We start from the raw sequence: 25,846 nt of genomic DNA on the forward strand, positions 1-25,846 counted from the left end.
AAATATCATGCTTCTCTCCTCTGCAACATTTCTTTAGCTTGAATCAAGTCAGCTAAAAATCCCCATTACCTGCGTAGCTGGCAGCACAGCCTTTCTTACAGCCTGGACTCACAAATAAATACAAGATTGATGGAAGCAAAGCAAAGGTGCCCCAGTGACCCTGCTCTAGCCCTTGCTTGTTGTGCACAGGACCCAGATACCCAGTGTGCCAGCTGAGCATTTGCAGTCATGGTCCCTGCCCCCAGGCCTGAGTCCTTCCCTTACTGGGCATCCCCTTTTTGGTCTGGTCAGGCTTCAGGAACATCTGCTGTTGCTGTATCTTCTGCCTTGACCAAATCACCACTGTTTGTCTCAGCGAGGAGACGCTTGTAGTTAGTGTTGAAGAAGATGACGTAGGAACAAGCCATAGCACTGCAGAGGCCAGCCAGCACCAGTACCGGAGCTGCAAGGAAGATACACTTTCAGACAGTGAATTCACAACCCCCAACAGGTGCAGAAGTCTAGAGGTCAGCTCCCCAGCAGCCACACAGCCTGGGTGATCTCCTCCCAGGGGCTACCCCTGAGGGCAGGGTGCAGCTCACAGTGGGGCCTGCCAGCTTGGTAACAGCCAAACCTTATCTCATGGAACCCTGGCATAGGAAGAGGATTTCAGTGAAATGTGGAAGGTTTCCAGGACCTTTGTCCTGCATGACCCCACAGGTTGCAGGTCCTACAGTGGTGCATACAGTGTGTCTGTGGAAGAGTGTATTTCTCTGTATGTGCACATGTTGTGAGTGTTGAGGGGTGGTGAAGAAAGTTACCAGAAAGATTGAATCAAAACACTTCAACTTCATAAAAGAATGGGTCAACACAGGTAGTGCTTCTTGTTATATCACCTGAGAGCAAAGTGTAGGAAAGGTTCACTAAGGATACACTTTAATCAAACACAAATTTGGTGGAAAGAATCTTTTCTGAAGTAAAAAAAGAAGTAAATCTAAAAGGCTGTGCAACAAGGCCTGGAAGTAGTTACATTCCTGCTCCAGCAGTGTCTCACACACCTCCATGCCTTTCTCCACAGATGTTCCTGCATGTATCAGACCACAAAATTAGTAGGAATAGGTGCCTAATCATAAGATTCAGCTCTGATCTGATGAGGTGGAGAGTTGCGGGCTTTCAGACATGAAGCAGTCAAATTGCTTTTTGGGGGCAGTTATTGGGAAGCCTTGTTCCCTGACAGCTAGTGGAGCTTGTTCTGGGTAGTTTCTGCTCAGCCAAGCAGGATTTGTTTAAAAGGTGTTTGCCAGCCTTTGTGTTACGGTGTGTCCCCAGGACTTGGTGTCAGTACTACGTAACTACGAACTAGCTGAGAGATCAAGCCCAGGGTTTAGCCTGTACTGAAAACACATTTGTGCTGCTCATCTCAGTTGCTCTCCTCTCCTGACCAGCTAGGAAAGGAAGGGAAATGTGGAATAAGTCAAAACAAAGCTGTACTGGCATGTTATAAACCCAGGCAACAGTGTGTGCAGAAGCAAGGGAAGTAGCTTTCAGTCAATGCATTTGTAGTCTTGGGCCCCCCATGCTGCAAAGCAGCGCAGGCTGTGCTATGTGGTAGTGTCTTTCCCCCAGAACAGCTGCTTTCCAGCTTGATGAAGCTCAGGTCTCTGCAGGGTGGCCATAACAGGAATTTTAAACCAGAGCCAGCAGCAGCATTCATGGCACCTTAGACATTTTCCCATTTCAACCCTGCAGGCCTGGTTTAGCAGGAGCAGCAAGGAGTGCACCATCAGGTTGGGAAGGGTAGCTAAGAGACTTTCTGCAACAGGGTCTTACAGGCCCCCTCGCAGTGAGACCTGAAGGAGAGCGGGGGCTACATGGGGTATAACCGAGTGTCCAGCATCATTTCCTAAGGACATACTTACTCATCCAGTCCCGGGCTCCATCCTGGTCAAGGGCGCAGGTAGAGGATGGATCATCAGCAACTCGGACAGTAAGGGCTTGTAGCAGAATCATTAAAATCACACCTTCAATTTGGCTGTGGGGAGAAGTCAACATGGTGCCTGCCTGATTCACCAGTGCTGCAGACAAGTCCAGCTTCCCCAGTGGGAAGAAAGTGAGACTGCTTTCTGGAGCAGGCTTCTTCTAGAGAGAAAGCTACTGCTGGCTTCCTCTGGCCCAGGTGCTTAGTTAACTGGCCCTGGCTCACCGGGTGTTCAGATCAGCCTTTCAGCACACCCCCAGCCACGGGGCCAGTGTGGCAGGACCACTATATACTCCCTCTGGGGGCAGGCAGATGTTGAACTACGACCGTCAAGGAGCTGAGACCTAACCACTGGGCAGAGACTTGGAAATGCCTCTCACAGCACAAATGAGGATGGGAAAAATTCAGGCTATGACTTCAGCCTCCTTATCATTCATAGCTGGCTCACAGCAGCCACAAAGTCCACAACCAGGGAGAGACAATAGCCTTTTTGCCCCTCCTTGACTGATCTTTCTTGCTGCCGCAGCTCCAGCTGACACACACACGGCACCAGGCCACGTATATCACCATTTAAGGTTTCAACAAGTCATTCCTGCTGCAGCCCAGTGCCAGCCCTAGGCATGTAAACTGATCATGGGAAGGACTGTTACTGCCCCATTTGTTGTGACCAGCTGCCCTGTGAGTGATAAGCCCCATCTCTCTCAGCACTAAGACCTGACAAGTCCCTGTACTGCCATGGGAATGCGTGCCTGTCTCAGGCATACAGCCCTCGTCTGCTTCCAAGATAGGTGATGCCGGGCATGGTTAAATCCCGCTTTGTCCCAAGCAAGACCTACATCTTCCTTCTTGCTTTTTTTTACACCAGTTCCAAAATTTGTGGCCAGTGTATGTGTGTGCACGCACACATGTGCATGTCTGCGTGTGAACCCAAGTTCAGCTGCCAATTGGATTTAACCTGTCTGCTTACCTTGCAACAAAAATCAGACCTGTAGATGTGCCCTCTCCCACAGGGTAGGAGCACTCCACAGCCAGCTCCATGGCAATGGGGTAGATGGCAAAACCAAAGAAACCAAAGAGCGAGCTGGTGATGGCCAGTGTGACAGCCTGATGTCTGAACTGAGAAGCCTGCAGGCAGAAAAGCAACATTGAAGTCTCAGTGTCAGCACTACTGTACAGGAAGTCTCTGAACCCATAACCTTCAGGAAATCCCAAGGGCTCACCAGTACCTTCCCTACCTGTTCCTGAAATCTTTCTTTTACCTCCAACCCTCTAGAGTCAACAAATGGCTACAGGATGGAGCTTTATCTGTTGAATTTAAGTAAGGGGAAAGAGGATCAGCAGAATTACCTGAAAAGCATTGGTGTGGTCTTATTACTGTGAGTTGACTGGTCAATAACTTACCAGGCATGTGCTCAGCATATCTCCAGGACCAAGTGAAACACACAACGTCCTCCAAGTGCAAGCTAACATTTCAGAAGTGGTGTTTGCATTGGGTTACGTATGGGAATTCACTGGGTTGCTGCAGCTCATTGATAAGGAGAACTATTCCCTGGAAGTGTTCAAGGCCACGTTGGATGGAGATGTGAGCAACCTGGTCTAGTAGAAGCTGTCCCTGCCCATGGCAGAGGGGGTGGAACTAGATGATCTTTAAGGTCCCTTCCAACCCAAACCATTCTATGATTCTATGATTAGTCACTGCAGCTCAGCAATAAGGAAAACTATTCCTCATCATGTCAGACTCATGTTTGTAACACTGGGCTTTTACCACAGAAAAAAACCAACCATAAAACAAACAAAAAACCACCTGAAACATTCAGAAGCCCTGGAGATTAGTTTAGTGCCTAGAACAGCCTTGTCCCTAACTCTGGAAGAAAGAGCATGGCCTTGTCCAGCCAAAGCTAGTAAATTCAAAGTCATATATCCTGCAGCCACAGTGCTAGTATCTCTTTCATTAACCATGCTAATGGTTATATAATATATATCATATTATGTTATGTTATATCATATCATATATTATATCATATCCTATTATATGATATTATATTACATTATATATAGTAATAAAATCCCACAGAGGAACACAAGGTATTTGTCCTGGCATGGCTGCAGCAGGCCTGGCCCAGCGGAACTGGTAAAGTCAAGGAAAACTCTGTGTGTCTAGAATTCAAATTCAAAGTGTCAAGGCATCAAGCAGATTTGCATGGGTGTTTTTTGTTTTACTACACTGAACTAGTAGTTCATCTGTTTGGGATGAAGGGGACAGAGGGAAGGCGAGGAGGGAGCCTTTTACTCCTGACACAGCCATTTGCCTACTCATGCTTTACCAGAGCCCAGGCATGCTGATTTGTATTCAGAGCATCCCCCCAGCAAATGCCAGAGTTCCAATGGGGGAAATGCAAAATCTGCTTTAGGCATGTTGTCCTACACCAAGCAAGGCATTGCATTTGCCTAGTGGAGCTAACATCACTGGGATCTTGGACCAGAGGAAGTTGTGATCATGCTGTATTGAAAGTCTGGATTTTTCAACACATAGGAGAAATGCACAGCAGAAGCCTATTGGGAAAGCAGAGACTTGCACCTGTCTGGGTCCTCTGCAATGCTAGGAGTCCTGTGCCTCACGCTCAGGTTCCTACTACATGATGACTCCCATTGGCAATGACTAGTTCGAGTGCAGTACTTGCAGGCCAGCCCAATGCGTGTAAAGTTTCCAGGTTCTGCATTCCTCTCCTGGGTGGATTTAAGTGTCCCTCTTTTCTGCCTCTCTCTTGTCTTGTCCTCCTCAAGGAAATACTGCAGAACTAGGCATGTAGCTGGGTCCTTTCTGGTCATCTTGAACTTGGCTGCCACCACTGTTAAAGGCAGATGTTGGGAAAACTATGGCATTCTTGTTCATTTTTATAAGATGAATAATTAGCAATTCCATTTCTTTTTTAAAAGAATTGTCTCAGGGCCAGTAAACAAACACGGTGATCCAATGTAAGGAAGAAAATTTATGCCAATTTATTTATATCCTGAAGCATCTGTTTCAGGCTCCACAGTGACTGTGAAATCCTCAGTAAAGGGTTTTTCTTTAAAATATTCCTAGCCCAGAAAGATAATCCCAAAGTATAACACGTGGCTTAATAAATATTATGACATAAAATGACCTTGGTTTGAATTGATTTATCCGAAGGCAACAGAACTAAGCTCACAGGTATGGTGCAACACAAAAGAGAACTCACCACTGCAAACACGATACTGGCAAGTGCACTGAGACAGAAACAAATCTTGGTGGACTCTATGAAATTCCTTGTCCGGTCGACATACAGGCCTAGCAGGAAAGCACCCAACAAACCACACACTGTGAACAGTGCTCCATTCAGGCCTGCAAATTCCTGGAGAGCAGAAGAACAAGTGACTGAGCAACTAGAGCAGTTAGGAAAGAGGTTTTAATATCACTGACCCATTTGCCTGCTGCTAGTGGGTCACTTACTGAGGCAGGAAAAGCTTCCCTGCCTGTTGCAATAACTGAGGCCTCTCCAGGGCTCTAAGCAGCAAATAACAAGGCCCAGGTGCTGCTATAAGTATGTAGGGATAGCAGGGTCACCGCACTCCCAAGGTCTCAATAGATGACACGTCTCTGCAGACCTGGCAAGGGAGGCTGGGAACAGGGTAGCAGCAGTTCCCTGGCATTAAATGCTCCAGCCCCAGCATGAGACTGTTCTTTGCTCCTCCAGGGCCAACCACTGGTGGTAACAGCTTCAACTGCCTTGGAGTCTGCTCCTGTCTGTTATTGTGCTCCTGGCCCTTTTCCTACTGGGGATGAGGGACCTGCACTGGCGGAATGCCTTCCACCAGGCTAGCAGCCCTAAAGCTTGTTAGATGAGACATGGCAACACCTGGCTGTAGCAAGGAGGTCTAATTAGAGAAGCAGTGAGCCTCTAATTAGAGAGGCAGTGAGTAGTTAGGACAGGGTACATGCTCTGTTGCCTGCAGTGACTATCTTTGCTTGTCCCACTTCTTCAGTTCTGTAAGAATTCCAATGCAGACACCAATCCTGAAAGCAGGGAGGCTTCTGGGAGCCTCAGGGGCAGACTGGAAGGAAAGGGTACCTGAAATAGCTAAAGGGCCAGGGCAGGCCAGTCACACAGAGACAGAAACATTATTATGCACAGAAAGCAAAGCTTAAAAGGTTTTCAACTAAAAGCCAATGTAGTGTGTCAATGTGACCTCGCTATGGAGCACTGAACAGCCAGGTATCAGACCTGGGAGTTGAGGGGGAGCGGGCAGAGACCAGGCATGTAGATGTGCATACTTAACATTTCGAGATGTGTTTTAAGAGGACCTCCATGGGGATACAAGCAGCAGGACTGAAGTGCTGCCTGCCCAAAGGGAAACACAGGAACTGGGGCAGCCCCTTGCTATTGCAGGGACAGAGCAGGAGGAACCAGCTGTGCACACACTGTGCTCAACTGTAAAAGCAGCACCTGGCCAGCATCATGGGAAGGACAGGAGAAGAGCTGTCACAGTACCTGTGACTGCCTCTGCTGCTCTGGCTTTGGTCAGACTGTGGAAAGAGGAAAAGGTGCTTGCATCAGCCTGCCTTCAGCTTCACTCTAGGGCCTGCCTGGGCCCCATCCCACTATGGGAAGTGTCAGAAGGCTGCATAAACATAGACTTAGAAAAAACACAATACTTCTTCCTCCTAAAAAGTGTTTGAGGAGTAAAGGTTTTTCATTTGCAAATGGGAACCTAGCTATGGGCAGTAATGAAAATGCAGATCATCCATTATACCTGAGAGATTGACTGCGCTCTGGATTAATGTACTGCTTAATCTGTATTAGTTAATGTGAGCAAATAAGATATGAGACAGTACAGCATATTGAACTATCTTCATTTTGCTCTGAGTCCCTTATCAGGAAAAATAATTTTGATTGTATCACAGATGATGTGGACAATGGGGAAGAAAGGAAGAAGACTCACATTTGAATACCCCTTTTCACAAAGGATCTGTTCTAGCAGAGCTGAAAAGCAGGTGAACATCCCAATTCCTCCTCCAAAGCACACTGCGAGGATGATGTATGGCTTGTTTTTCAGGAGCTAGAGAAAGAAGTTAACATACAATTTAAGTGGAGGGGGTGAAAAAGGCCTGGTTGTGACAGTAGTCTTAGGGTCAGTGGCTCTGTCTGCCCTGTTGGAAGTGCTGACAAGGCAACCCTCTGATCATTAGAGAAGTTTGACTCTCCCCTGTCAGTTCAGCCAGAGGACAAGTTAAAATGGAGACCATATAGGGATGAAGGATCTCAACAGGGCCAAAATTCTTCCTTCACTTTGCCATGTGCTGTCCCACCAGTTACCACACCTGCTCAGAAAGCTCAGGTTGTGTGGTCCTCTTGGATGAGCCCAGGTGTGCCTGTCTGAGACAGGTGAACTGCAACCAGCCCACAGCTGAAAAGCCAGGTAGCATCTCTTGCAGCTTTGCTGTGAGCATCCTCCACTCCCTGAGGAAGGAGATACCGGTCTCCTTCAGGGAGCTTTCCATGGTGGGTTTGGTGGAGTCGGGTGTTCAGAGCCTGCTTTGTCAGCAGATTCCCCAGCATATCACTGCCTGGCAGGGCTGCATCCCTCACTCCAGCATTGGTGTCTCTCTGTGCTACGGCACTTACCATTTTGAGCCCCGTGAGGAATGGCTGGGAGGTGGAGTTAGTGGCACTAGCTGAAGGAGGCGTTGGAGGAACCTTCTCGTGAATCCCCACAGTTGCTAGAGTACAAGCTGTTACTGCTGGGACTGCATAAACACCCAGCTACACAACACAAAGCAAAGACATGTTACCAGTCTTTCCAGCTCCACCACCTCCACATAAATAAATCAGCTGGACCCCAACCAGGCCAGCTAGCTGATTAAAATAGTTTTCATTTACCATCAATGGGATGTGCTTTCCTTCAGGAACTAGTGCAGGTGACAGCACGTTTGCTATAAGAATACCCAAGGGATTGGCTGGAAGGAAATAAACAGAGACACAGTTTTTTCATGCAAGCAGTCAGAATCATGCCTATACCCCTACTGCCAGTCAGCAACAGAACTGCAGCGTGCAGCAGAGCAATGAGTAAGGACAGGACGAGGAATGCATAGGGAGAAACCAGGAGGGGAACATGAGAAGCTGTGTAGTCTTACTGTGGCCACATCTGTTCCCTCAGCCCCACGAAGTCCATTCTATAAACCTTTTTCCCTACAAACCCTAACTCCTGTAAACTGCTTTTCATCTATGAATTACAGTGTTCTCACCCTCACAAAGCTGCCTGAGTAAATGCTGAGCTGAAGGGATAAAATGAAGATGGATGAATCCATGTCATCTGTCCTGATGTTATATAGCAGCAGTAACAAAGAGGTAGTCCCTTCTTTACTCCACCTATGCCATTAGGCATGTATACATACGCACAAGATCCCCCCGAGCCTTCTTGAGGGTGAGCAGTCCCAGCTCTCTCGGTCTTGGTTAGCATGAAAGATGATCCATTCCCTTAATCTTCTTACACTGGACTTACACTAATATGTCCACGTCCTTCTTGTACTAACAGGCCTAGAACTGGACACAGCTCTGCAGATGTGGGCAGACAACCTCCCTCAAGCTGCTGGCCATGATCTTCCTGATGGTCACCAGGATGCCACTGGTCTTCTGGGACCAGCGCTGTTTAACATTTTCTTGGTGATACGGACACTGGGATTGAGTGCACCTTCAGCAAGTTTGCCAGTGACACCAAGCTGTGCAGTGCAGTTAACGTGCTGGAGGAAGGGATGCCATCCAGAGGGACTCTGACAGGCTTGAGAGGTGGGCCCATGCAAACCTCATGAAGTTCAACAAGGCCAAGTGCAAGGCCCTGCACCTGGGTCGGGGTAATGTCAAGCACAAAAACAGGCTGGGAGAAGAACGGATTGAGAGCAGCCCTGAGAAGAAGGACTTGGGGGTGCTGGTGGACAGGAAGTTCAACATGGCCCAGCAATGTGCACTTGCAGCCCAGAAAGCCAACCGTATCCTGGGCTGCATCAAAAGAAGAGTGACCAGCAGGTGGAAGGAAGTGATTCTCCCCCTCTACTCCTTGTGAGACCCCACCTGCATTCAGCTCTAAGGCCCCCATAAAAAGGACTTGGACCTGTTGGAGTGAGTTCAGAGGAGGGCCACAAAGATGGTCAGAGGGCTGGCGCACCCCTCCTATGAAGAAAGGCTGAGAGTGTTGGGTTTGTTCAGCCTGGGGAAGAGAAGGTTCTGGGGAGACCTTACAGCAGCCTTCCAGTACCTCAAGAAAGTCTACAAGAAAGCTGGAGGGGGACTTTTCACAAGGGCATGTAGTGATAGAACAAGGGGTAATTGTTTTAAGCTGAAAGAGGACAGATTTACATTAGATATTAGGAAGAATTCGTTTGCTGTGAGGGTGGTGAGACCTGTAACAGGTTGCTCTGAGAACTTGTGGATGCCCCATCCCTAGAAGTGTTCGAGGCCAGGCTGGATGTGGCTTTGAGCAACATGGTCTAGTGGAAGGTGTCCCTACCCACGGCACAGGGGTTGGAACTAGCTGATCTTTAAGATCCCTTCCAACCCACACCATTCTATGAATCTATGATTCTTTGCCAAAAAGGCATGAAAAGCAGGAAAGCCCTATGACAGCTCTCTAAAATGACACTAGGTCGTTCCTGACACCTTTCAAGCCAATGTATTTCCTCAGTAAAGCCCAAGCTGGCAAACAAGTTGATCTCTGCTACCACTACCAACTACAAAAAGCACATGGCAGAAGAGAATCTTGGACACTTGTCTGTACTGGAGTAGGGGGTTGCATTGTTATGGGGCTGGAGCTGAGCAGCATGTAAAGGAGCACTCCTGGGGCTCTGCTTGGGAACGTCCACAGCTGTGGGAGATAATTTTTTAACTTTAAGGCAATTTTCTGCAAACGTTCAAACAAGTGAAGTTGCTTTTCTACTAATGTACAGGGATGGGGTTAGGAAAGGCAAAGTCAGCCTGGGATTAAGTCTGATAAGAGATGTGACAGGCAACTTCTTGTTGCTTCTACAGTTACATTAGCAGCAAAAGCAAGGTTAGGGAAAATATGGGCCTGCTGCTGTATGGGGCAGGACACTTGGTGACAAAGGACATGGAAAAGGCCAAGGTATTCAATGCTGCCTTCTCCTCAATCTTTACTGGTAAGACCAGCCTTTGGCTCTGAGACCAGAGGTAAGTCTAGAGCAAGGAAGATTTACTCCCATGGAGGAGGACTTAGGTTAGGGAACATTCAATATACCACACATACTCAGGTCTGTGGGACTGATGGGATGCACCAGTGAGTGCTGAGGCAGCGCGCTGTTTTCATCGCAAGGCCATTCTCTGTTTTCTTTAAAAGGCTGTGGCAATTCCAAGAGGCTCCTGAGGTCTGGAAGAGAGTAAAGGTCACTCCCATCTTCAAGAAGGGCAAAGAGAATCCAGGGAACTCCAGGCCTTCCAGTCTCACTTTGATCCCTGTGAAGGCCATGGAACAACCAATCCTGGACATTATTTCCAGGCACATGAAGGTCAACAAAGTGAACAGGAGTAGTGACCAAAGGAGAAATGCTTAACCAACTTAATACCTTTGCACAGTGAGATGACTGTCTGGGGAGGGGAGAGCAGTGGATGTTTTTTGTCTCAACTTTACTAAGGCTGTTGACACTGTCTCCTGTAACTTCCTCGCAGACAAGCTGATGAAGTGCTGGCTAGGTAAGTGGGCAGTGAGGTGAGATAAATTGACTGAACAGCTGGGCCCCGAGGATTAGCCGCAGCAGCATGAAATCAAGCCGGAGGCCAGTCACTAGTGGTGCACCCCAGGGGTTGATACTGAGGCTAGTACAGCTTAACCTTAACGGAAAACATGGGCAGTAGGGCAGAGTGCACCCACAGCCAGTTTACGGATGATGTGACACTGGGAGGAGTGCCTGACAAAAGATATGTCTATGCCGCCGTTCAGAGGAACCTCAACAGCCTAGAGCAGGGGTCCTCAATCCAGCCCCCAGTATTTACAGAAACCCTCCCCCCCCCCCCCCCCCCCCAGGGGTTGGGAGGGGGAAACCAAGCAGCCGCAGATGGCTGCCTGCCACTGCATCCGCGCCGGCCCCCTGGTTAAAAAGTGTGAGGACCCCTGGGCTAGAGAAATGGGCAGAGGGGAACCCTGTGAAGTTCAGCAAGAGGAAATGTAAAGTCCTGCACCTGGGGAGGAATAACCCCATCCACCAGTACAGACTGGGGCTGACCAACTGGAAAGCAGCTCTGCAGAGAAGTACCTGGTGTGGGAAGTAAGTGTCCTGGTGGACACCAACCTGACCACGAGCCAGCAACATAACCTCATGATGAAGGCGGCCAACAGCATCCTGGGCTGTATTAGGTGAGGCATTGTCAGTGGGACATGATCCTTCCCCTCTACTTGGCACTATTGAGGCCCCATCTGGAGTACTGTGTTCAGTTCTGGGCTCCCCAGTATGAGATACACATGGATGTACTGGTCCAGCAAAGGGCTAAGAAGATGATTAAAAGGGACTGGAGCTTCTATCACATGAGGACAGACTAAGAGAGCTGGGACTGATCAGCCTGGAGAAGCTGTGAAAGTAATTTTGCACAGAACATCATGTCCTGGTGGATTGCAAGTTGACCATTAGCCAGAAATGCACCCTTGCAGAAAGGTGCTCAACAGTACCCTGGGTTGCGTTAGGGAGAGCATTGCCAGCAGGTGGAAGGCAGTGATCCTTCCCTTCTCCTCAGCCCTGGTGAGAAATATCTGGATTGCCAAGTCCAGTGCTGCGTTCCTCAATACAAGACACACAGTAATGGCGCAAGTCCAGACAAGGCCTGAAGACGTGATTAAAGGACCAGATCATCTCTCATACATAAAGAGGCTGGGATTGTTCAGGCTGGAGAAAAGAACCTTGATCAGTGCAGGATAAGAGGCAGTGGGCACAAACTGTAGCACAGGTTTTACTTTGACAGTGGTTGAACACTGGAACAAGTTCCTGAGTTGCAACGTCTCCATCCTTGGAGACAGTCAAAACCTGACTAGACATGACACTGGGCAACCTGCTCTAGCCCAGCCCTGCTTGAGCAGGGCGTTGGATAAGAATCTGAAGAGGTACCTTCTGCTGAGGCATAATTAATACTGTTATAGCACACAACTGTAGCATTTCTGCTCTGTACTTGGGAAAGGACTAGCTTATTCACACTGGTGAAATGTTACCTGCTTCTAAGTACATGGACACAATTATACATCATTTCCAAGAAGATGGATTAAAACTTCTCTGTTGGGGTCAAATGCATCTGGGTGTTGTAGGGGACTGCCTGAAAATGAGTCAGGTGTTTCCATGAACAATCAGCATGCAAAACCAGTTCCAGAAGGTATGGATGAGGGGTGGAAATGTGCATATTGAGATAAAAAGACTAAGTGAGACTATCTGCGTAATTACAGGGTTTCAGCCTCTTCCTGGAAAGAGAAATTATATGAGCCTAGACTGTGAATGGAAAGATCAGTGGAGTTAATCAACTGTACATTATGGTCCAGGGGTCCTGGTGGATTGGCTTGCAGTACTCTGCAACGGGGCTGTGTTTTGTGAACAGCAATGCTGCTGCACCAAAACTCCACAGGTGCAGAAACTTACATGCTGACAGACCACAGTAAATGAAGAATCCCATGGATGAAGCAGAGTTCAGTGCACTCAGAAAAGTCTTTCTTCTCCTGAGACAGGAGAATTTCTCATGGTCTTCACAGGGGATCAGCTTTTTGCCCTGCAATGCTTCTTTGTGAGCAAGTCTCTACAGGTGATGGGGAGAACTGAGAGTAAGTACTCAAGAGCACAGCTGAGTCACAGTGATTTCAGCTGCTCAGCAGGATCCGGGGTGCAGTGTCCATTTTTGCCACACAAGGACAGGGAAGCCCACCCAGAGGCACTACCAGGAGCTGTGGGGATACTGACAGGAGGCTGTAGTGCCAGTTTCTGTGTGCAGTACTAATACCAGTAGTACTGGAATTCTGAGTGCTGCTCTGGCATTAAGAGATGAAATGGGTATTGATAAATTGAAGCAAGCTGAGAGAAAAAGCTCTTGTGAGCAACAGGCAGACATGGAGACATGTGGGAAGAAGCGAAGTATGCCTGTAAAGTGACTGGGTTGGAGACATTCAGTCTTTCTAGACAAAGCACGAAAGAGGTGACTCTGTCCATAACTACCTGACAAACTGGTGGAACAAGACTAAATAGCTTGGGGATAAGGTGCATCAAGATGAGAAGCAACATGTAGACATTTACCAGTGAGGTAATTAATCACTGGAGTAAATGACTGGGCCTGTGGCAGATGCTCCTTCTAGGCAATATTTAAACTTTCTTGAAACGAAATCCTGATTTTGTACAGCAGACAGTAATGGGTGTATAACCAGACATTATTAATGGAAGTCCCTCCACACAGCAATATGCAGGTGTTGCAGCAGATAATCACAGCCCATTCAGTCCTCACACTGATATCTCAACATGCCACAGACTGAACAGCTTCAGGTCTTGGGTTTCCACTGTTTCTTGCTTTTCAGTTTTATTTTTTCCCATAGTTAGATCCATTTGATTCTGAAAGGATGGAGGACACTGTGTGAAATAAATGCTCTTTGGCAGCTCTGGCTGCTCTCTCAAAAAGACCAAGCTTTCTACAGGCTGGAGACCTTCAGGGCAGTGAAGGACTGAGTGCCCAGTGGTCCCTGGTAGTAATTGTATTGCACCACACGGCAACAGAGCTCCTCCTCTAGCAGAGAAGGTGAAGGTCTATCTCAGCCCTGGGAAACAAAGTCAGCCATCAGGTCTACCCTGTTCTAGGGAAGGCAGTGCAAAAAGAATTTATTTGTTCTGACACCATAAATCCACTCCTGCTAAACAACAGTGCCTGTGCTCTGGGTTTGGACCTGCACTGAGAAAGCTGTATAGGGGTGCTCCTACACAGCCCTTTTCCCCACGCTTACCCTTTCCTCACAACTCCAAGGCAGCGGGGCACGGAAGGCGGCTATTAGCTGTTTTGAGGGAAGGGCAGGTGGGGCTCCCTCACACATGTAGATACTGTGAGATTTCCCAGCTGCAGCCAGTGAGCCAGCCCAGTTTCTGGGGCACCTCTAAGTCCTTGGAGAAGTGAGGAAGAGATTTCTTCAGGCTGCTGGGAAAAATGTTACATGGAGGAAAGAAACAGATCTGTCAAGTGCAGTATCCTGTCTCCAGCAAGGCCCAAAGGAGCCAAGACAGGAACGAAATTAGAACAAGCATATTTGGTGCCTCCGCTCCAGTTTCCCTGCTTCCAGGCATTTTGTGAGGCAGATGTGGTTTCTGTGTGGGTAGTGCTGCTGCATTTAGCATACTCAACATGTTTGTGCGGCCGGCTGAGTATATTTTATCTGTGCATGCATACATGCCAATTGGGAATACGTGCTCAGCCTTGCTACTGGATGAACTGGTGGACACAATTGCTACAGCAGCCTCAGCTCTATCCAGTTAACAGAATTTGGCAACTGTGAGCACTGGCATTGGATGCAATTTGGGCACCTTCCTAACAAGCTGTAAAATTAAGGCAGCTACACACTTCAGACACAGTAACACTGAGGGCTGTCCCCAGCCTCTATATTTAGGCAAAGATGATCACCTTTTCATAGCAGAGAGGAAGACTGGCAGCCTGGGTGGCTTACTTTGAACTTTGCACCTGGATGTGGCTAAGGCCATTTTCTTGCTCCTCACCATAGTAATGCCTGCCTGCCTTTCAGGGCCTTGAAGGCACTGCTTTATTGCACGTGGCTATGAGACTCAAGCCAAGCTGTACTTGCAGGGCCAAATGGATGTAGTACACAGGGTTTCCTCTGCCTGCTGCCTCTGAAAGGCAAACAAATACTAGCAAGTTCTGGGAAGCAGCAATATTTCTTTGCAGCTATCACTTACACATTGATGCGATCATATTTGCTGTCGCTCTCTGGTGGTCTGGGAACCATAGTGCTGCCAGTTTTGTTGGTGAAAAGATGATAAGGGGCTGTGCCAGTGCACAGAGGCATTGCCCAATAAACAGGTACCAGTAACTCTGGGGACCCAAGCTGAAGAACTTCAGGACGCTGAACATCCGGATGATGCTACCCACCATGTTCAGCCATGCACTCAGGATCACCTGCAGAAACAGAAACAGCCAGGGGTTGTGTGCTGAAGCCTGAAGGGCAGAACTTAATACAACAGAGTTGCATGAGCAGTTTCAGATGCACTACAGGAGACACTGGTGTTAGTAATCATTGCACAGAAAGTTGCCTGCGGACGGCCCCCACCCCTTTGGGCCACTACAAGATGCTCCTGGATGATCCAACAGTGAGTTACCTGTCTCCTTAGGGAGCAAGGTGGCTGCCCTGGCCCCACATAACGACTACACCACAGTGTAGCTCATGCAAGACAGCAGACTGTCGTGAAATTGATGAGAAATCAGAAGTTCAGTAAGTACACTCTGTCTGCAAGTTTGCGCCATCCACCCATATTTTGCTGTGACAATCCAAAGATCATGGCAATAAATCATCCAGGATATGCATCCTGCCAATGCTCTTCTATACTACTAGCATGCTAGCATTCCAGTGCCAAATTACACAACACTCTTACTTCTGATAAGACTGTGTAGAGGTCCCAAGCTGGCTTAGCATAGACCAGGCTCTGAGCTGAGCAGGGGTCCCTTGCTTGCACCCTGCCCTGCTGCTCCTTAAACTGGCCCTGCAAACAAAACAGCTGTGCTAACACTTTGCCACGGCAAATCCTACTCAATTACAGCAAGCTTGTCACAGAGTCAGCTCACAGCATCTGTTCCGGTCAGTTGGCTAAGACAACAAAAATTAAAGCAGGAAAAGCCAAATAAGGATGCAACATTATTCTGACTTTTCCCCACTGATCCTCACCTCAGAGGTGATGTTACAGCTATTACTGAACTAGGACAGAGCTTGCTCATCCTCTGCAGCGTTTGGCAAGTCTCCCATTCATAGTATGCATGTTAGTGCTTTGTGCAGCTACTGCTATCTCCAGGTGAAACATCCTCAGGGAAACAGAACAGTTCAACTCACAGCACATCTGAGCCCCATGCTGTCAAGAACCCATGTTGCTACCAGACCAAATGGGATTGAGATGAGGAGGTACACTACTGAGAGCCAGTTGACCATCTCCAGGGAAATGTGGAAGTAGGCAGCTGTCTTATCAGCCACAGGAGCAAATGTCAGCCACAGCTGTAGAGTAGAGAACAAAGATTGGTAAGTATGCACATCACCACAACAGAAATTCAGCATCCTCTCAAACTGTCTGAGTTATGAATGGACTTGCTATCTTAGTCTGTCCTTGAAATTAGGATGTTAAGGCTGGTAATAAAAATTCAAACCCCCAGTGTCTGCAGTTACTCATGCTGGGACCATTTCACCACTGATATCATCTTTATCTTGGCCCTGAGCACCCCATCCGTTTCACTACGTCATGCCTGGTCCCCTAGCCCTCCTGCTGCTGGAAGCTGGCAGAAGCAGAGGTCAGTAATTTTTTCTGTCCCCAAGCTGAATATGTTGGCCCCTGATGCACGTACTTACCTGATGTAAACCACAGGCAATCCTTCTATGTTAGTGTAAACAAAACAGAGGCTGCCATCTCCTCTCTGCCCCTAAGAACCTCTTAAACTCAGCCTGGTATTTATGTTTGCATTGGTAACCCCTGAATGCAGCCTTATAAAAACATCTTTGCTATGTGTCAGCCAAGACAGACAGTATTCCATGCTGTCCTGCACACAGTCGATGGTTAGGAAAGGGCCTAGAACTTTGCATTATTCAATACATCATAACAGGGACATATATGAGGTACTTCAGTCTTTTCCTTCCAATGCCGTATCTGAAAATATTTCCCTAAACCTTGCTTTAGGTACTGGTTTCGTAAGGTTGCTGTCTGCTTCTGGTTTCTTCTGGGAACAACAAGGCCTGCTTTGATCTCAAATCAGCTCCTGAGATCATGCCCACAAGGATGAAATTAGGGTACTAACCCAAATTTTAGGATGTTTCTGTGGATTCTTTGCAAAGACACCCTCTCTGGTGCTTTTCAAAAAGACTGACCTAGCCTGAGAACAGGTTTCAATAATGTGGATGTACGCTACTCCACCGTTAGAAAGTGATCTTGCAGCTGGTGAATACTCAAGATGACAAAGTTTGCAGAAATGTGAACACAAACTTCCACTATAGCTTCCTAGAAAAGAACTCCAGTCACTGTCTCCTTCCAGGTACCCCTCTCTGCCATCACAGTCTTCCTCTCCACAACCTGCATCCTGCAGACAGTGTCAGCTGCAGCGTTAATGTGTAACTAAAAAAGGACTAGGATAACCTAACAGAAGAAGGTGTGTCCCTACATTCTGCTACTTGTTATTTCCAGCATTCCTATTTACTTCTTACAGGCTAGAGACCATACAAACTACCACATTAAATGCAAGCAGAAGGGGAGATGGACTTTTCTTATGTTACTGCGTGAGAATAGCCACATGCAAATCATTGTTTAGCCAAGCTTTTCTTCTAGCAGGGATGCAATGCATAAATGGCAGTAACAGAGAAGTTTTGAATGTATTATCACTGTCCTAGCAAGGATTCCTAGCATCAGCCCTTTCCTCTACTCTGAAAGGAGCTGACATGCCAAATGTCCTGCATTCAACACAAAGCTCATAGCACCATGCTGAGCTCAGATACACCCATGTGGGATCAGTCAAAGGTCTGGAAGGGGGTGGATTTGTTTACTCAGCATCTACAATCAGGTAGACAAAGATGCTGAATGCTGAAGGAAATTGTACTCCTGTTACACAACAAGGAGGCTATTCCAGGTCATTGGGAGACTTGCAGCAGTCTTCTAATAAAATGAGTTCTTTAAAAATTCCTTGAAATAATACATTATAGTAATGTTACTGTCTTGTCTCAGGAAGAAATTTCACCCACCTTTGTTTTTCTGGAACTGAACTTCATCAGACTGGCATGGGAATTTAAATTAGTTTAATGCTAATGTAATTGTTTAAAAATAAATAAATAGAGCATCACCAAGGCATGAGCATTAATTTGATTACGGGATGCTAAACTGCTGCTAAACAAAACCCAGCTATGTATTTCCAGCAACAGCAATTCTCTGTTCCTCACTGCCTTCCAGATGGGGGTGGTGGTGATGAAACACTGTATCAGGACACAGTGTAATTAAAGAGTTGATATATTTTGTAAGCCAGCTTCAGGCACATTTTCACCTCTTCTGTTCCTCCACACAAGATGCTCACCTAGGCATGACATCATTAGGAGAATGATGCCACAAGACAGAGCACAGCATTTTGTGTTCAGTGGCTGCATACATCAAGGCAAGCTGTGATCAAGCACTCTAGCGTGTTTCCATCAGATCTTGCTTAAAACCAAGCATTGTGGCTACCCTGTATTTCTATTCTGAGCAAGAGGTCCAGTTCCAGCATATGTGTGTGAGAGCACAGAAGGTGGGAAGTTGCAGCCTGTACAAGCCTGAGTTTGTTCTTCATAATAGCAAGCGGGTTTCTTTATAGGTCTGGAGAGAAAAAGTATGTTTCAGCCTCCATTCAGGCAGGGGTTGTTTACAATGTGTCACTCTAACAGAGAAATTAAGAGCTGGGCAATGGAGCTGTGGTCAAAGTGGCTTCCAAATGCCCCTGCAACAACGGGGTGGCACTGTGGGGTTTTGCCAACATAGGGAAATTGCCATGCTAAGCAAATGAGTATGCCACCTTCTGCTTTTGGTTGCCCCAGCTACAATGACTTCATCCGTAGTAGACAGCAAGCTCTTCTGTTGGGATCTAGAGCCCTTATCCCATTTATTGTTTCTGAAACTCTTCACTGCCAAGGCTGATACTCACACAGGGACTGCCCCTCAGGCAGAAAAGGGTGAGGATGATGCAGTTCTTTCCTGGTGGTGTCTCAGACCTGTAACCTCTGAAGATTTAGAACAGAGACTGAGACAGGTTCCTCCCTCCTCTACTCTCCCAGGGCCTTAACTCAGCCTTGGCACACCAAAAACAGCGTCAAAGCTCCCTACTGTAGATCATCGTGACAGATACAGGAGAAGAGATAATGCGTAGGGTTATAGGATGCCAGCCACCAAAAGCTGTTTGCTCCTGGGACAGATAAAGGAAGGAGACAGACAGGCACCTCTGCCCCTGCAGGGTTGTTTACACACTTGTTCAGTCCTTGCACAAGCCTCACTTTATGAAAATATGCTCTTGTGGTCTGATCAAACTGCATTCAGCTCCATTGCCTGCATAGCCACACAGACTTAGAGCCTCAGTGTGAGATGCACAAGGCATCAAGGGGAGTCTGTGTTACATGCTGCACTGCTATGTCCATGTCCACATTTGCTCCTCTGAAGGCAGCTCAATGGATGCCACAACAGCGAAACTGGGAAAGTCTAGCCCCTTGCCAATGTCTCTTCCTGACTTGCAATGGTGACAAGCAATTTCCATTCACCCATGTGACTTCTGCTCCTTCTGAGCCCTGACAGAGCTATAATTAACCAAAACCTTTTAGAAAGCTTTGACAAAATCCCCAGCTTGGCACCCCGCAGATCAGGAATGCCTTGTCTCTGAGGCTCCAAATGCACCCAGCTCAGAGCCCCATACCCTGACTGCTCAACAACTACCTTGCACAGTCCCCACAGCAGAACACAGCTGTGCTGCTTCACAAGTTGGAGTGGATGACTTTGGAAGTCAGCAGGAGTCCGCTCTCTGGCCCATGGCATAGTTAGGTCAAGTCATTTATACAGAAGTCCACAGAGAGCCATCCAAGCACATGGACTCTTGTCTTTGAACACCAACCAACCACAATGGCTTCGTGAGCCCAAACCCCGACACTTTGCAAAATTCACTTCCCAGAGTTACCTCACAGATTTTGCAATATTTGTTCTCAAAGGACAGCTCCTGCTGTAGTATAATCCAATATCATTGGCCACAGTCGCTTATGTTGTAGACCATAATATTTGATTCTTCAGCATTTGGGATGAACTTTTCCCTCCCTTCAGATATGCATCAATCAGGACGTTGAAATAGATGCTGTAATAATAGACACCATTTCTTTTCCAGATGCAGGAATTGTAGTTCCCACAGTCCTCACCTGAGCTCTGTGCTTTTTGAATTCAGAGACAGCAAAAGCTCCAGTGCATGCTGTCTGGGCAGGAATTCGTACCTCATGACACACTCTTCACTACAAAATCTTGTGCTTTACACAGTGGGCGCAGCTGATGAAGAGGACAGAAGGTCCCCTGAAAACCTGTAAGCCTTTTCTGGCTTGCACTGGAGTACAGCTGCATCTCCCACTGCTCTGAGCACATGGCTGGCTTATTGGGTAGCCATGCCCCATCACTAGAAGAAAAGAACAGAAATGTTTCCTCCCAGAGTCTATTTATATCCTCAGTTGCAGGAGAGCCCCCTCCATACATCCTTTCACAATGGAACATGTGGGTCCACCAGGGAAAGCAAATGCCCTGAAACTCAAAACATATGACTGGTACTGACGTTGGAGGGGTACTGGCTCCACTTCCAGCTCTCCCTCCCTTTGCTTGATTTATCTTTCTTCTAGCTGACATTTCCTCTTCTGCACCTCCCAGAGACTGCCTGTTCCCTTCCCCATTAATTGCAGATCTGCTTGGGCAGTCCTGTAACCAAAGCAGGTTACAGCTGTTCTCATCCTGCCCCCATTTCTAAGCTTCTTTCTTGCGCTTTCTGATTCTCTTGTATCCCTTAACTGATTCTCAGATCTGGATCCACCCCCTTTTCCTCCCAGAATCGGCCCTAACCCTCTAGTTTTCCTCCTGCTCTATTCCCCTTCTGCCTCCATCTTCTCCAGGTTCAGTTCCTCTGCAATATTGCCTTTACTGTTTTCACTCCTGTGCAGACTCTCCAAGACCTATTTCACCTGTAGGACTTGGTTTCCCTCCACCCATTCCCAGGGAATCCAGCACTTGCCCTCTCTCCCATTTCCACGGGAGGTTACTGGGGGGCTGTGAGCCACCTATTCTCTGCCTGCAATGGCAGCAAGGTGGTGGCTGAAGGACTCTACACTTTGGTAAGCAATAAGTGTGAGCTGCAGAAGGCAGCATAAACAAACACAGCCCCAGGATTTTCAGAGCTCAAAGAGCAGTAATGATAAGTCAATGCGTCGCACATATAATCAGATGCAGCCCTGCCAGAAGTGGTACCAAAATTTTTCTTCATGAAGGCAAGCTGTTAACCAATGTTAACCTCCTCACCAACAAATCAAGATTCTAAAAGCGAAAAGCAAAATCATTTCCAGAATGGCAAGTGCAGGCAATCAGGCAGGGTAGAAATTAAGCCGTTTCGCCATGTCAGCGGTGGCATCAGCTAGCAAAGGCTGCTATATGGAGTGCTCTTCGTGCCTGGCATATTATGTGACTATGCACAGTGTAGCAATGTCCCTGTAATACCTCTTATGTACAGCTTGAAAAGGAGGAGACAAGGGGGATGACATACGTGAAATGGGACCTTCCACTTTGTAACAGGCATAGCCACAGCTCACCGCTCCCCAGGCAGGCACTGTCTGCAGCAGTTCTGCTGGTCCCAGCACGCTTTCTCCCTGACACTGCTCTGAAGGTGAGGTAGGATGTCTTTCTGAGAAACATGGGCTGCCTCCTCCTCCCCTGGGACTGGGCTATGAAGCCCTTATACCAGGCTCCTCATCTTCAGCGTCAAAAGGGCCACAGCCTGGGAGCAAACAGCCTCTGGCCTCAGCTGAAAGCACCTGTGCTGACACAGCAGCCAAGGAAGTAAGGACAGAGGCACGATCTTCAAAATGGTCCAGCCAGGCAGCAGCAGCTCTGTGTGCATGTGTATCTACAGGGGCACTGATGGATGGGTGTGGGCAAGGCGTGTGCACCCACTGCCCTGGCACACGCCAGTCTCCACTTGTGCAGCTCTCCTTCCTCTCCCAAGTACACTAAGTGGTGGTGGAAGTCCTCCAGGCTGGTGAGTCAGAAACCACCCAGCCAAGTGTGAGCCATGTCCAACCTTCGGCTCCCCTCCTCCTCCCCAGCTTGCTCATGCTGACAGGCAGAGAACAGGGCAGAAAACACTCTCAGTTTCATTCTTCTGTCCCCAGTGCTAAGGCAAGAAAAAGTTCCTTCTGTGAAACACAAAGTTCCCACCTGTTCAGCTTCACAGGAAGGACGAGAGGAGGAAGGAGGTGTTTCCCTCAACTCTTTGTGTTACAGCAGCTGTCAGCACACCATGAATACACTTAAACCTTAAGTCTTCAGATCAAAAAAACGCACACACTCAAAATACACCATCAGTTTGACAAAACAAATCTGTGGAGCAACCTTAGGGATAGTTATGCCACTGCTTACCAGGAGTGCTGCAAAAGACAACTGGAGATGACCAGCTCAGCTCAGCTGTGGTCAGAACAGCCTCTCTTCCCAGGACTTCAGGCAGCAACTGAATTATACTGATGCCTGCTTATGGACTTCTTAGAATGACGCAAAGGTTTTTCACACTACATTGTCAGCTAGGAAATTCCAGAATAGCCATGTTTAGGAAATGAGACCCAATCTTTTTGCGCAGCAGGGAGAGGCAGAGGCTTTTGAACTCAGGTCAGTAAAAGAGAATCAAGTATGGGCTATTTATCCTTGGTGTAAAAAGCTTCCCTTATATCGTATTCCCTTATATATATTCACTGTGTTCTGGTTAAAGAAGGATTTCAAACAATAATGTGGAGTAGGAGGAAGCTGGGAGGAGTGCCCTTTTCATGGTCTGGCCTGGCCTTGCTCAATCGCAATCCTAAAACAGACTGAACTAAGAAACACACTTTTCTTAGCCTGCCCTTGCTGCATGATCAAGTGTGTTTTCCTGCAGTTAAGTTGCTTCTACCTTGTCTTCCTGACATGGACAGTCTCTCCCTCTCAGGATTATCTCCCCTCTGCCACTTCTAGTGACACTGAAGGCCACCAATAAAACCTGCACATGTGCATAGGTAAGAGAGGGGAATACAAGGCAGCATCCTGGAAGCTTGGTCCAGCACTTGAGGTGGTCTGTTCTTTCTAAGTCAGACAATTCAAAATCGTCTGTCCTCACCATATGCATTTTGCAGATAGCCTGATGCAGGAATACATAGAACACAGTGCTGCATGCAACATCTGTACAGGAACGGAGGACACACCTTAACTTGCAAAGCAATTTTCAGACCACAGAACTGGTAAATTAATCTTTCCATCTGGAACTCTTAAAACAGCAACCAAGCTCTTTGATTGCATGGGCTTTCAACCACTCCCTCCATTTTAGTGTGATTTTCATCAGGAACATTTGGGAGAAACATTAGCATCAATAAATGTTTGACTAGAACTTCTGTATCAGCATACTTGCCATTCGAGACCTTTGCAGTGGCTTAGAAACAGTGTTTCTACTCTGGGATATTTATTAAGCACCCAGTTTTGAAGTTCTGGGTTAACATTCATGCTGTGGAAAAATGCTACTATAGACAGACAAGAAGTTGGCAAGATGCCAAGGAGACAGACAACAGCAGAATCATTCAGGGCTACAAAGTTTTCAGCCACATGACTCAGGTCACAGTTGAATTGCAAATGCATTGAAAGGGGCTTTTTAAGTAACCGTCCATTTTCACAGTTAAGGGGCCAGCAAAGTCAAAGTCTGACAAGGCATCCAGGAAAGGTTTTCTGCAGCTTCCCTCACCCCCGCTGTCACTGCCCACTTCTAGCAGAGTGGTTTTTTTCTTGCTACATAATGTTACTGTGCTGTGCCAATTCAACTGCAAGTGAGCAGTGTGGCTTCACATCACTTTTCTGCAGGACACTTTTTTACACCCTTGAAAGACAAACCGATTTTCCCTAGGGAAGGCACATTCATTTTGTGTCATCCATATACAACCACATTCTCACTATGTTTTTTTCATTTTTCTGCTCCAGCACTCTTGCATAATGCAATAGCATCATGCAATACCTACTCTTCCTTTGCTGCATTTAAATGTTTGCAGGTGACAGCACCTGATCTTGGCTGCCAGACAGCCTGCATTTGCAGCATGGTAATCCTCAAGTGCATGAATAATTCTACACCAGTCTGATAATTATCAACTATGTCCTCAATGACTTGGTGAGCAAGGATTTGGGCTTCTATCCCATATAATAGGACTTGGTAAGGGGAAACTTTATGGTTTATCTTGATAATTACTGAACTTAATTTTAATCTGCTCAACAGGTGTGGTGTGATCTGGCATCGCTTTTCTTCAGGTCTTTCAAAATAAAGTACCTGTAGGCAATAAGAAGTTCATGTACCAGTACATTTAGTGCAGAATCACTCCTATACTGTGTTGTATGTGCAACAACAGACCCTAAATGGAAACCTACTTGCTCCTGTTTCTGACCAGGCAGATACGCTGCCGTAGGCCTGCAATAAGGCAGAGCTAACTCCTGCGCCTCTGCCCCGAGGGTTTCAGCGTAGTTCTACTGCTCTTCGGTTCGAAACATGTGACACTCACGGGCGCCGAATACTTTCTGTTCCTCCCCAAGGCCTAGGAGTGTACTAGGCAGCAGCTTTAGCTGTTCTCCCGGACTCGGCAGCAGCTTTAGCTGTGCTCCTGGACATGTTTTGCTTCATCCCAGCCTGGCTTTGCCGCTCGGTACTTCCAGACCACAGGCACCCTGCCATCCCATCCTGCCCTTCCCCATCAGCGCCCTTCCCGACTCCGGGTCCCGCCGGTCAGCAAGGCAGGTGTGCAGCCCGACGTCACAACCAAAGGAACAAAGTTGGAAAGGAAAAGCCGCTTATTCAGTCCCCAAGGCACGGCCAGGCCGAGGCTTCTCTGCACTGTGGGGTGCAGCCGAGTGCCGGTGCCCCGGGGTGGATGCGGGACGGGGCGCGGGGGCAGAGCCCGGCAGACGCCTGGCGGGAGGTGGTGTGACCCTGGCGAGCCCTGCACCCCTCCTACCCCGGCAGCTGCAGTCCGGGTTGCCCCCCGGAGCTCGGCGCAGGCAGGAGGAAGGGCCGGCCGCCCTACGCCCGGCGCCCCCTCCCGCGCTCACGGCTGCTGGGGGACCCCGCGGCGCCGCCGGCCTCCCCCTGCCCCCCCCGGCCTGGGGCCGCCCTCCCCCCGCCGGAGGAACGTCCCCGCTGCCGTCCGCGTCCGGCCCCCCGGCCCCCCCCGGCGGCGGGGTCTGCGCCAGCGGCGCGGCGGGAGCGGCTCCCCGCGGCGGGGCAGCCGGGCCGGCGGGCCGGGGCGGGCCGCACTCACCATGGCGTTGGAGCAGTTCAGCAGGCACACGGCGGCCAGCAGGAGCCAGCGCCGCCGGTAGGTCTTGAACGGGGACTGCCCCCCCGGGCCGCGCTCCCCCAGCAGGCTCGCCGCCTCGGAACCCTCCATCACGGCACGGCACGGCACGGCACGGCCCGGCACAGCTCGGTACTGCCCTGCCCGGCCCCGCCCCGCCGCGCTCCCGGCCTGCCGGGGGCGGCCCCGGCCGAAGCGCAGCCTGCCGCCCGGCGCGGCACGGCACGGCACGGCGCGGCGCGGCACGGCACGGCGCGGCGCGGCACGGCACGGCACGGCGCGGCGCGGCACGGCACGGCACGGCCCGCAGCGTGGGCCAGCGGTGCGGAGGCGCCCTGCGGAGCGGCGCCGAAGCCGAGCGACAGCCGCTCGTCGCGGGTGCTGGGCCCAGCCCGGAGCGGGCTGCCGGTGCCCGCGGGGCCGGGTTTGCCCTGTCGCGTTTGGCAGAGGGGAAGGCCCGGTGCTCCGGCACGGGGCTGCCGAGGTGGTGGGAAGGCGGGCCGCCAGGGCGGTCGGCGACAAAACCCTTTTTCCTCGTCTGTCGTTAAAAGAACTTCAGCAGCATCG

At 48.8% G+C, this 25,846-nt stretch overlaps 1 protein-coding gene across 3 annotated transcripts; it reads right to left on the reverse strand.

Annotated features, from left to right (window-relative positions):
• Positions 1–3: 3 nt before the first annotated feature.
• SLC49A3 (solute carrier family 49 member 3) lies at positions 4–25,486 on the reverse strand. Of its 3 annotated transcripts, none has more exons than XM_055699600.1 (10): positions 25,244–25,482; positions 16,043–16,201; positions 14,898–15,117; positions 7,858–7,934; positions 7,603–7,740; positions 6,920–7,036; positions 5,179–5,331; positions 2,925–3,082; positions 1,899–2,011; positions 4–442 (listed from the first exon to the last, which is right to left on the reverse strand). In XM_055699600.1, the coding sequence occupies exons 1-10, from the start codon at positions 25,370–25,372 to the stop codon at positions 288–290; spliced, it is 1,419 nt and encodes a 472-aa protein (XP_055555575.1). In that variant the 5' UTR covers positions 25,373–25,482; the 3' UTR covers positions 4–287. The 3 variants fall into 3 exon arrangements, with proteins under 3 accessions (XP_055555575.1, XP_055555576.1, XP_055555574.1); XM_055699599.1 differs by lacking the exon at positions 4–442 and adding an exon at positions 459–1,063 and having other exon boundaries at positions 25,244–25,484; XM_055699601.1 differs by lacking the exons at positions 4–442; positions 5,179–5,331 and adding an exon at positions 457–1,063 and having other exon boundaries at positions 25,244–25,486.
• Between the last annotated feature and the right edge of the window lie 360 nt (positions 25,487–25,846).

The sequence above is a fragment of the Falco cherrug genome, chromosome Z (genome assembly GCF_023634085.1).
Source record: "Falco cherrug isolate bFalChe1 chromosome Z, bFalChe1.pri, whole genome shotgun sequence".
NCBI classification, from domain to species: Eukaryota; Metazoa; Chordata; class Aves; order Falconiformes; family Falconidae; genus Falco; species Falco cherrug.

Coding starts and splice junctions, on each gene's coding strand:
- SLC49A3 (XM_055699599.1), bottom strand. CDS start 25,372: ATGGAGGGTTCCGAGGCGGCGAGCCTGCTGGGGGAGCGCGGCCCGGGG. Junction 3,083..5,178: donor CCAGTATCGTGTTTGCAGTG/GTGAGTTCTCTT, acceptor TTCTGCCTGCAG/GCTTCTCAGTTCAGACATCA. Junction 2,012..2,924: donor GGTCTGATTTTTGTTGCAAG/GTAAGCAGACAG, acceptor TTCTCCCCACAG/CCAAATTGAAGGTGTGATTT.